The sequence below is a fragment of the Mixophyes fleayi genome, chromosome 9 (assembly GCF_038048845.1).
Source record: "Mixophyes fleayi isolate aMixFle1 chromosome 9, aMixFle1.hap1, whole genome shotgun sequence".
Classification (NCBI taxonomy): Eukaryota; Metazoa; Chordata; class Amphibia; order Anura; family Limnodynastidae; genus Mixophyes; species Mixophyes fleayi.
Genome location: NC_134410.1, coordinates 93737926 through 93750306, shown reverse-complemented (window position 1 = coordinate 93750306; position 12381 = coordinate 93737926). Strand labels below are relative to the sequence as shown.

Below are 12381 nucleotides of genomic sequence, written 5' to 3'. Positions count from 1 at the left end.
AGCTGTCCTAAAGCTCCTGCCATTTGCAGGATGCTGGCCATAGTAACTCCTCTGTCTGTGGATGGCCTTTAATTACATCGGTTTATGTGCGCATATAATATTTTTTATTGCAAAATTGTATGAAATGCACCTAAATGAGATGGTCAGACTCGATTCCCCGAGAACTCTGAACACACCCAGACTTAGCAGATCTGAGTACCGAGCCGCATCGGCACGGTACTTTCGCGTGCCTTCGGAATTGAAACCGAGGCAAAGCGCCATCGTTACGTCGTCAGATCTCGGGAGTTTTGAATTCTACAAGTACCGCCCTCCACGGCGATCGTCACCATGTAGTAGCTGTAGAATTACCACAGTTATCCAAGGAGCAGGTGGAGCGATCAAATGAACCATAACGGATTTTATGATCCAAGGACAATTCCATCTTACACCACATTTCTTTTCTGCCACTGCTGTGTGGCAATGTTTCCTAGATGTGCTAGGAACTGCCGTGTGTTTGAGTCATTCCTCTGTCGCTTAGCATCCAGCCAGGTCACTGCAGTCATTGTTTATAAATGTATGTAAATAATATTGTGACCTGTGAGATGGTCAAAATTGACTGCAAATGACTTGAAATTAGTGTTACTGAGGTTAATAATAATGTAGGGGGGAAAAAAACAAAATTACGTGATTTTAGCAAGAAAAAAATAGGGATTTTAGAAAAAAATAGGGATCCAAAACCAAAACACGCAAGGGCGGTTTTACCAAAACCAAAACAAAAACACAAAGCTAATCCAGATCCAAAACCAAAACCAGAACACGGGGGTCAGTGAACATCTCCAGTAAAAATCAGGTTATTAAAAATTGTATTTTATAGTTTAAAAATCAAATTTTTTTGTAGCGCTAGAAAAACTCTGTTACATAGTTATTTAGTTAGTATAGTATTTGTTTAAAAAGATGGGTTTAAAATTCCAGAGTCAAATTTGCCAGTTTACACACCTATGAAAACAAGAACACCTCCCAAAATGCAGTTTCCACTCCTTGAGGTTATAAGAATAACTATATGTCTCTGTCACTAAGACGTATTTGCTTTACTTAATTATATGATACAATGGTTACACACATTAACTAGATGTTAATTTTCATTTTCTAAACCAGTGATAGGAAACAGGAGGTCTACCAAGCCTTTACCTGCAACCTCTAGCTCTTAAATAAGTGAGTGGGAAAGTGTAGTGAACAGTTATAACTATTATCCAATAACATATTTGTGGGGAATAAGTCCTAATTATAACTGCAGTGTAAATATTGTATATAAAATTAATCCATTGATAATTTGAGCTACTAAGTTGTAAAATGTGAAGCCAGAGGTTCTGGTGTGTGTTTACTTGGTGGCTCTGCCCACCTCTGTGTTTGTTAAAAGATAACAGCGGCACCATTAGGGGAGGCTAAGCAGTTTGAAAGACCTCCTGGGGTGAGTTACATCCTGACATAGGAATCCTAAAGAGATGTGGGACAGGCGGAAGGGAGTCATTCCCAGCAGAAGTCTCACACAAAGAGGCATGAGTTGTGTGACCACAGCTTGCACTATTGTATATAGACAAATATAGTTCAGTTTTCAAAAATGTCACTTAATGACAATATAATTAGTGATCGACCACATATTCATAAATAGCATGACGAATGGCAGCCCATACGTCAAATAAAGCTGTCTGCCATTCAGAGAAGGTGAGAAAATCTGTATAAGTTCAGCTGATACACTGGACCTATGCAGTTTGGTATCTATAAATTTTTAAATTTATACTGGATCTATTAATAATAAAATTGGGTCAGTTATGTTACATTTTAGAATTGTGTATTAAATCAGGAAAAATGCAAATTGTGGTTGTAAATGGTGTCACAGACCGCAACTCCTGGAGATGAAGGTGTAAAAGAGTCTTTAAAAAGCTGAGACCAGTTACAAGAAATTGTCAGTCTTTTGGGAAATCAATCATCATTAATAAGCTATCCATCTTTCAAGCCAATTTCCCATGGCACAGATTATACCACTTGTCTGTAAGTTTTACTCTGAATTTTATCCCTTTATTTTACATGTTTTGCATAGGTTATGTCATGTCAACCCTTTATTAATTATTTTTATAATCTGTAAATTTAATAAGTGCTGTCCTTATTGCTCTAAACTAATTCACTGCCTGTTTAGAATAGATAGATTGCTTGGCTGGGTTAACCCTTTGGATACTAGTGTGTGAAGTGATAACTGTTTAGCTACAAGAGCACAGAGTGTGCACAATTGGGTAATTAAGTCATAGGTTTGCCACGGGCCTTATACGTAGCTGGTGGCAGTTGCGGAAAGGTGTGGAAGCATGTGTCTGTGTTGGGAAAGGGACCAGCTACATCTGAAACTTAAGAGAGAGGTGTCCTGTGTATTCAGTTACAGTAAGCTTTCAAGTCATGAAAAGGTAGTTAGCAGAGATTTCCTGATAAAATAGAGGCAATATGTTGTGGGACTTTTGTAATATATGATATTAGATTAGGGAGTGGCTAGAGATGGCTATCCCTGACAGAAGGGTAAGGTGTTTTGTAGGGCAAGTGGAAGGAATAAGAGTTGTTTTGGGGTGAATAGGTTTCTTATGGGCACATGGGGGTGTTCTGGGTGAATTTCCGGGCATTGTGAGGGGGTTAAGCATACTTGTCAACATTGGCATCAAGTTGTCCAGGAGGGGGCACTGTCATGGGGGCGTGGCCAAGAAATTTGATTCATTAGGCCCAAGCCCCTGTCAATTTTGGCTCTGTCCCACTCACTTCACCAACAATGGGGCATGATCCAGGAAGGTTGCCCTGCCCTCTCGGGAGTCCGGGGAGGTCCCAAAAATTCAGGAGTCTCCCAGACATTCCGGGAGAGTAGGCAACTATGGGGTTAAGTGGGACATGGGGAAATCTAAAGGCTGTTTTGGAGTGCATTTGAGATCTGTTTCAAGAGTTTGTGGTGTGTCTTTTTTGTGTAAATGTGGTGCCCCAAAGCCCTATTAAACAGCACAGAGGAAGTGCATAAACGCTTTTAAAATGCAGGGCTACAAGGGGTTACTAGAGGCTGAGAAAGACACAGTGGGAAAGACAGTTGACAGTTGAACTGAAAGGATGTACCCAGGAGGATGTGCAGGGAACAGGAGTGTGTGATATAGCAACAAGAAAGGGGAAGTGGTGACATTGCCAGCACACACGGCTGGAGAACGGCTGGGGACACACAGTGGGGTCGTCCAACACAGTTTCCACGAACTGCAGAACCTTTTCAAGGTAAAATCCTAGCCTGCAGTGTACTGCACACACCCCAGCGTCAGAGGGAAGAGTGATGAGAGAACAGCGCCATCTTGTGACTGAATTGAGCAACAGTCCTGTGTTTTGTTATAATCTTTAACACTGCCTACAGTTTAACATCTACCTTTTAGAGAGAAAATACAGAGACTTAATTGGGATTATTAACCCTTCTGGAAACCTCTGCAGGATATTTAAACACTACAAAATTCCTGTGCACAGTTCAACCCAGGACTGAGTGTAAAATATGGTAACGTTACCAGGGATAATATTGGTGCACCAAATGTTTTAGATGAATGTTAATGTTAAGTGATTTACCTAAAAATTGATTTATTGATATTGAAGATGTTATCGCTATTGTGCCTTATACTCACCAGGTGTATATTATATGTTAAATGCTATTGTGCTCTATGCTGATCAAACGATTATTTTGTCATCACAATTAAGCTGAAGGGGTCAGTGGCGCTGTGGCTTACCAAAATTATCCTTACCGCATTCTTAATAAACCCAAGTTGTTTGACCAATCCTTGTCCCTTTTTAATTGAAGTATTTATCTCCTGACCACCGGATATCCGAACAGAAAAGAACCTGACTCGTGTCTGGAGGACAAGGTAAGGGAAGCAAATCCCATCCGTCTCGACCACCACATAAACTTTGGCCTCAAACCGAACAGGATCCGAGTGCATCAGGAGAGTAGTACCCTCAGTGAAAAATAGATCAGCAACCGGCAGGGCCGCAAAACCCAGAACAGGCTGCCCCAGCAGCAACACCAAATGTGCCCATAACTCTACCGTACTATTTTGGGGCACCATGGCTCCCGAAGTACAGCGGAGATGACGACAAGCTACAGGAGACTTCATTCACAGAATTCAAGAACAAACTGGAATCCATGTTCCGGCTATACCCGTTGAATGAACAGCAGAAAGTGGAGATCTTAATATTGCAACTCACAGGGTTGGCGCTCAGAGAAGTAATCTCATGGCCGATGGATGACAAGAAAGAAGCGGCACAAGTTTTAAAAAAAAATTCCACAACGTTTGAGACAAGAACTCTTCCGGAGCTGAAGATGAAACGATATGCTCGCAAGCAACAACCGAACGAGACACTGTGGGACTATGCCCTGAGCCTACAAGAGATGCTAAGAGCCATTCAGGCAGTGGACAAAGAGGAAGTACGAAACACGGACGAAGCCCTGACCGTACAGTTCGTAGGAGTCGCCCAAGAAAGCGTTAAGATTCAGCTACGACTGATGAAAGCACAGATGCCAGGCAAAACCTTCCGAGAGTTTAAAGAGACCGCCATCACCATTGTCGGTAACCAACGGGGAAGGGAAGAAGAATACCCAGAATTGGTGGGCTTCAGAGAAAGCGCAAGCTCGACGGGAGCCATAGCAAGCAGCACAGAAATATCAACACGGGGCCAAGAATCTGTAATACAGAGCGGTCAGTATCCCACCAGAGACCCAATGCAAACGCTCAAAAAGCAAATGGAGGAGCTGGCCAACAGAATGGTAGAAATCCAGCGAGAGATGCGCTAAATGGCGAGGCCACCAGCACCCACCTATGGGGAACCAAAGTGGAGGCCCAAAAGACAAAGACCAGCCCGAGGCGGGTGGGAACCACCTCGCGAGTATGTACGGCGATCGCCCAACCAATTCGATAGTCAAGGGCGCCCGATATGCCGCCGGTGTCATGGGATAGGACACATAGAACGAAACTGCGACCAAAACGAACATTTAAACTCCGACACCCCGAGATTGAGGGCTGAATCTCGGGGAGAGCCCCGAGAATAGATCCGGATCCAGAAAACTGGAGGCCCCAGTTCATCGGACAATGTCCCACGTTACCCGTTACAATTAATGGAGTGGAGACCTTGGCTATGCTTGACACGGGGTCGCAGATTACAACCATCCGGCTCCCTACATTTCACAAGTATTGGGGCAAAGAGCAGCTGTTATCACCACCCCCAGCCTGGCTGCAGCTAACCGCCAGTAACTGCCTTGGGACTGCATGTGAAGGGTATTGAGAAGCGGACATCCAGATTAGAGCGACCTTGTTGCCAAGACAAGGCTGTCTTGTCACCGCCCCCTGTGAAGGGAACATAGCCCACATCATCCTGGGGATGAATGTGCTGCAAAGATGCCCGGATGAGCTAGTGGCGACTTTGAAGGGTAAATTAACCCAAGCGGCTTCCCCCGGTCATCAGGCCTTTCAACATACTGTTCGGCTCCTACAAGGTTACCAAAAGTCCGCTGGTTCCCATGTAAAGGTTTTGGGCACTGTCAAGTGGTTTAATGTGCGGAATGGATATGGCTTCATCAACAGAAATGACACCAAAGAAGATGTCTTTGTCCACCAGACAGCAATAAAGCAAAATAACCCACGGAAGTTTCTGCGCAGTGTTGGAGACGGGGAGACTGTGGAATTTGATGTTGTGGAGGGAGAGAAGGGTGCCGAGGCAGTAAACGTGACTGGCCCTGGTGGTGTAGCAGTAAAAGGAAGCAGATCTGCACCCTACCGACGAAGGTTTCGCAGACGTTTCTACCGGCCAAGAGGAGAGAATGCTGCAGAATCTGGTGGGGAAGTAAGTACAGAGCAAGTGAGCGAGGGAGAGAGAGCAGAGGAAGTGTCCTCTCAGCAGAGACCTGTCCAGCGCAGGCGCCCTCCTCCGTTCTTCTACAAACGGCAGCAGAAAGACTACGACTGGGATGCGCAGGCCTGTCAGCTGTCAGAAGGAAACATCGTCCTCAAGAAGAAACATCAAGGGATGACTGGGACGAAGAGCCAGATGATAGAAAAGGGAGCTGCCCACTAACCCTTTCGAGCTACTATTGGCAATATCAGGATTAGAGATCTTTCTCACTGAAACTGTTGTATATAATGTATATTAAAACTGCTGTTATTGAAAATGTTTGCTATTATAAATGTTGTAGATGTGTGATTTGAGTTGATAAAGAACAACCACCTTTATGTCTTAATGCGTGAGGACACGCACCTGAAAAAGCGGGGGCGAATGTGGTGCCCCAAAGCCCTATTAAACAGCACAGAGGAAGTGCATAAACGCTTTTAAAATGCAGGGCTGCAAGGGGTTACTAGAGGCTGAGAAAGACACAGTGGGAATGACAGTTGAACTGAAAGGACGTACCCAGGAGGATGTGCAGGGAGGAGGAGTGTGTGATATAGCAACAAGAAAGGGGAAGCTGACATGAGAGACTGATCTGCTGCTGGAATTGGTGACATTGCCAGCACACACGGCTGGAGAACGGCTGGGGACACACAGTGGGGCGTCCAACACAGTTTCCACGAACTGCAACCTTTTCAAGGTAAAATCCTAGCCTGCAGTGTACTGCAAACACCCCAGCGTCAGAGGGAAGAGTGATGAGAGAACAGCGCCATCTTGTGACTGAATTGAGCAACAGTCCTGTGTTTTGTTATAATCTTTAACACTGCCTACAGTTTAACATCTACCTTTTAGAGAGAAAATACAGAGACTTAATTGGGATTATTAACCCCTCTGGAAACCTCTGCAGGATATTTAAACACTACAAAATTCCTGTGCACAGTTCAACCCAGGACTGAGTGTAAAATATGGTAACGTTACCAGGGATAATATTGGTGCACCAAATGTTTTAGATGAATGTTAATGTTAAGTGATTTACCTAAAAATTGATTTATTGATATTGAAGATGTTATCGCTATTGTGCCTTATACTCACCAGGTTTATATTATATGTTAAATGCTATTGTGCTCTATGCTGATCAAACGATTATTTTGTCATTACCATTAAGCTGAAGGGGTCAGTGGCGCTGTGGCTTACCAAAATTATCCTTACCGCATTCTTAATAAACCCAAGTTGTTTGACCAATCCTTGTCTCTTTCATTGGAGTATTTATCTCCTGACCATCGGATATCCGAACAGAAAAGAACCTGACTCGTGTCTGGAGGACAAGGTAAGGGAAAGAAATCCCATCCGTCTCGACCACCACAAAAACATATTGTTTTTAACTTTTACTGAGATTAAGGGTAATGTGCTGAGCTTTTGAATGTTAGAGGGCCACACTAGCGCCCCTTGAAGTATACCAGATTGCCCATCACTGTTTTAACCTGCTTTAACAATGACCACTGTAATTTGAATTAATTGCTATGGTTACAGCATAGTGCACCATTTAATGAAATAAATCTTACAGAGTACAACAAGTGGAATGGCTGTTGCTAGGTAAAACAAAAACATTAATTGAATGTATATATTTAAAGTTAAGTATTGATAAATAAGTAGATTTCCTATACCACTTTCCTAATTGTATATACAGTATTTATTCAGCGTTCTTACCAGTGCTCAATAAGGTGTCCCTCTCACATAAACCGGAGTATCGATGTTGAACATCAGCTAGTAGAGCAGAATACACGTGTCCCAAATGTGGAGGGGCATTCACATAGAATATAGGGGTTGTGAAAAGATGAGGTCGTGTGCTTCGGACATCTCCATATCCAGCCCTACTCATAAATGGCAATAAACTGCATCTTCTGAGACCGTGAACAGTTTGCAGTTTACTGAAACACCACATTTTACCGATGTGCCAATCGGTAAAATAGCAAGTAATTAAGTAAATGCCTTTTGTTGAGATTAACACCAAAATGTAACCAAAACACTAGAACCAAAACCAATTAAATATGTGAGGCGTTAAACTGAAGGCTTCCGAATATAAACCCATTCATTCAGTATTCGACCTTCCAAGTTCTTCTCTAATAACTTGTGCTCCTGTTTATGTTGCTAGGACGGGCTCCATTGAGGTTCCGGGCACAGTGGTTAGCACATAGCTTTCAAGGACTTAAGTTACACACGTTGCAAATCATATTGAAACCATGCACTACAGGAATATATTCAGTATAACATTTTTTCAAAGCTTGCCCTTATTAAACATGGCGGTATTCTCTTCCTCCTCCCACCGGAAGACGTAGGGAAGACAAGTGACGGGCGGTCGCAGTGAGAAAGGTTATGCTATGGCGCTGTCCAGGGTGGTCGTGCTAGGGCTGCAAGCTGCTCACCGTGGGGGCCAGGGGAAACACAAGTTACGGTCTAGTAGCAGTAAGTATCAACAACTATAAAGCTTTCTTCTTTATAATTTACTCTTAATGCCATGTGTTTTGTTTTTTAATTAAGTTTGTTGCTGATCTGTTAATTTGCCCTTCAAGCATATTCCTTTCATGTATAGTCAGTATTGCCAGCTGTTAAAATACAGGTTTGAGTAAAAATTCGAATAGGAAACGGGATGTTCATTAGATGTTACATTTACCATTTGCTTGTGATACAGAGAAAGTTTGTTCCAGTAGTTAGACATTCTGCAATTTTCACTGCTCTCTATTAAACTCTACAACAACTTTTTTTCTATGTGCACACTGATTTAATTTCAAATGCAAGGTAAACCATGTATTGTAGTGTGTGTTGTGTTTATGCAGTTGAAAACTTACATCCATCTCCGTTTTATCACAGAAGCATATTTAAAAAAAATACTTTTTCATGTGTCAAATTTGTACACACAAAATGCAGCACCTTCTGACTGGGTACCCACTACAGAAACTGCAATTTCTGTAACTATCTTACCAACAACTGAAAGTCCTACTGATATGCAGACTTGTGTGCGCACACACCTACATGATTTACCTTCAGATTTGCTCTTTTCATCTGTCATAACCATCTGCTGAAAACATTGTGACTCTCTGCACATGCTATAGAGATTTGCCCACACTCATGGGCGTGAGTGCATACACACTTTCACATTTGCCTGCTATCGTTGAAATTGTTGATACTGATTTTTAGTAAGTTTATAAAATCAAATCAAACGATTCAATGTGCTTTGGTGCCATAAAACATGATCATGGGAGTGTACAGACTAATGCGATATGGCACAATAATTGGTTGAAAGTCCTGTAGTGTTTAGTAAAAAGAAAATTGAAAATACCAGTGCGTATGTAGCCCAAGTCCTTGTACCCATTAGTGTCATATTACATGCATACATTTACATGATAGTACAATACAGATAAGCGAGGGTGACATTAAACAATTGTCAATTTTATTATACTCGCTTTCAAACTTGCCGTCAGGAGTGGTGCTGTTTTTTTTTAACCTGCCGTCTCCATTTTTGTGCATTCAATTAATTTTAAAACAATCATCATCATCATTTATTTATATAGCGCCACTAATTCCGCAGCGCTGTACAGAGAACTCATTCACATCAGTCCCTGCCCCTATTGGAGCTTACAATCTAAATTCCCTAATATAGACACACACTCACACACAGAGGGAGACAGAGAGGGAGAGACTAGGGTCAATTTTGATAGCAGCCAATTAACCTACCAGTATGTTGTTTTGGAGTGTGGGAGGAAACCGGAGCACCCGGAGGAAACCCACGCAAACACAGGGAGAACATACAAACTCCACACAGATAAGGCCATGGTCGGGAATCAAACTCATGACCCCAGTGCTGTGAGGCAGAAGTGCTAACCACTAGGCCACTGCGGTGTTTCCGCCATTATGCTATCTCAAATGATCGTTAATTACTGTAATGCCAAACATTTATTGGATTGATTTTTTTTTTTTATTGATTTTTTTTTTGCAATAACTGTTTATAGAGAAAAAATTATTCAAAATATACATGTGTGTAGATTAAGGGCAATCAAGCACATTCATCTGTCGATTTTACAGTGCGACACACATGAGATTAAGGGGAAGATTCAGTTTGGCCACGTTAGTCTAGGGTTATTGCGGCATTAGTACTATTACCTTTTAATATGGTCATTTTAACCCGTATGTGTACTTGCGGCACCGAGAGGTGCGAGCAAAAATCAGCATTAAAATTACCGTACTAGTGGTAATACTGCCCCTAAATGCCCTAACTAGCTAACCATTAAGTAAACAAAGCAAAATTAAACATAAAAAGGAACATGAGGGAAGGAAGGAGGGGGGGGGGGCTCTTCGAACAAGATCTAAGTCTTCAATGATAACTAGACAGGGGCCAAATGGAGAACACAGGAAAGAGTAGTAACTCCTATCAAGACACTCCACAAAAGGGGACTATTTGGATAAGGCAGAATATTTTTCAGTGTCTTGGAATTCCAGCCAGTAGAACCTTGTGGCACAATAGTCATTAAACCTATCGGAAGAGCAGAAAATCAGATTGTCTATGTACCTATTCCTTCAGAGTTGGAGGAGAGGAGGTTTTTCAATGTACAGGAATCGGTGCCTTTGCAGCACTATTTAGATGTTTTAACAGGCATTTTTTTAACACAATATAATTGGGAGTTTTGTCTGATTCAATAACCAGAAACCTGGCTCCTCTGGCATCTCAGTTTTTTCATATTTTTTTTCAAAGTAGCAATGACTCAATCCCAAAAAAGTCTTAAATATGCACACTCCCACCAAATAATATGAAATGGTGTCCCGATAGCCAGACTACATCTCCAACAAGTGGCAGAGAACCAAGGGAACATTTTAGCAAGGACATTAGGGCAACAATACCATCTGGAAAGGGACCTTATACTGTGTCTCAAACACTGATATGCTAAGTGAGATAGCTTGAGTAGTCTGAAAGATATTATTCCAGTGTCTCTTGTCAACCACGTTACCATATCCTTTTCCCTGTCTTTTGTAAACTTCAGCAAAGACACAACTGTTTTCAATCAGGAGTTTATAAATCCTGGAAAGAACATGTGCAGGACATTTAAGAGATACACATAGCCTCACATAATGTCAATTGCTTACTAGCACCCTTGCGTAACTTTCCCTGTGTTTAAGAAATGTTTAAGTTGTAAATAATGCCATAGCCCCAAGCTGGGTAAACTCCACTTGGTCTGTATGTATTCAAAGGGATACACACCAGATGGGCCCATCAGTTGGCTAGCACGAACTATCCATGCCTGAGACCCTTTTTTAACTCCTTTTCCTGATCTCCGGGAGGAGAGGACTGGTTGGCAGGCAATGGGGTCAAAGGAGAAAATATTGATGAAATGTATTTGTTTCCGAAGTTTGGTCCAGCAAACCACAGTAGATTTTATTATGGGGTGTTGAATGTTTGGCAAACTCATAAGCTAGGGAATGGCATTAGAATGTTTTTGATAGACCATTCTTCTATTGCCACCCACTGCTTGTCTGCTCTTGCCCTTGTCCAATCCAATATTCTGCCAAGCATGATGGCATCATAGTAAGCCTCAAAGTGAGGAAGCTGAAGTCCACCTAAGTGTCTACACACCTGAATAAAATGTCATGCTTAAATCGAGGTTTCCTTTCACCCCACACCGTCTCTAATCAGACGGTTCAAGTTTGAGAACCCCTTACTAGGAAAATAAATCGTTAAAGTTTGCAAAAGATACAGAACATGCGGGAGAACATTCATTTTGATCGTATTAGCTCTACCCATCCACGGGAAATTCTTCTCTTGACACTCTCTCCGTTCCTTTCGAAGCTTGTTGTAAATGGGTTGAAAATGAACATGAAAGAGTTGGGAAAGGTCTCTAATGATATAGACCCCCAGATACTTAACATGTTTCGGGTGTCATGTAAAATCAAAGGCATGTTTGAGTCTCTCAATCACTGCTGGAGGAGTGGTAAGATTAAGTGCTACATATTTTGAATAGTTTATCTTAAAATTTGATAAAGCTCCAAAATTATGAAACTCCGAAACCAAGTTTGGACAGAGATTACTGGATTTTGTAATTATTGCTAACAAATCATCAGCGAAAAGCGCAAGTTTATATGTTGATTTGCCCACTTGTATCCTAGAAATATCAGGGTTCAGTCTTGTCGACCTCGCCAATGCCTCCATGCATAAAACAAAAACAAGTGGTGACAGAAGACATCCTTGTCTAGTGCCATTGGAGATTATCACTGGCTCTGATAGATCCACATTTAATTTTATCCTAGCTGTGGGCTGGTGGTATAATGCGAGTATTTTATGGAGACTTGTTTGGCCCAGGCCCAGATGGGTCAGAACACCCCTCAAGAATGTCCAGTCTATTCTATCAAACGCCTTTTTCGCGTCCGTTGACAGCAACATAGACTGGATGGAAGAATTGGATGCCAAGTGTATAAGATCAGGAACTT

The 12381-nt window shown here is 42.0% G+C and overlaps 2 protein-coding genes across 2 annotated transcripts in view; one reads left to right on the top strand and one right to left on the bottom strand.

Annotated features, from left to right (window-relative positions):
• The window catches only part of MARS2 (methionyl-tRNA synthetase 2, mitochondrial), a 36471-nt gene extending 28268 nt beyond the window's left edge, over window positions 1-8203 (bottom strand). Inside the window, exon 1 of the mRNA XM_075184688.1 lies at window positions 7615-8203. Within this exon, the coding sequence (XP_075040789.1) occupies window positions 7615-7849 (235 nt within the window). The 5' untranslated portion in view covers window positions 7850-8203. The remainder of the gene's footprint in view (window positions 1-7614) is intronic.
• A 41-nt stretch (window positions 8204-8244) lies between these two features.
• AIFM1 (apoptosis inducing factor mitochondria associated 1) overlaps window positions 8245-12381 on the top strand; it is a 57034-nt gene continuing 52897 nt past the window's right edge. The window contains exon 1 of the mRNA XM_075184686.1: window positions 8245-8370. Within this exon, the coding sequence (XP_075040787.1) occupies window positions 8286-8370 (85 nt within the window). The 5' untranslated portion in view covers window positions 8245-8285. The remainder of the gene's footprint in view (window positions 8371-12381) is intronic.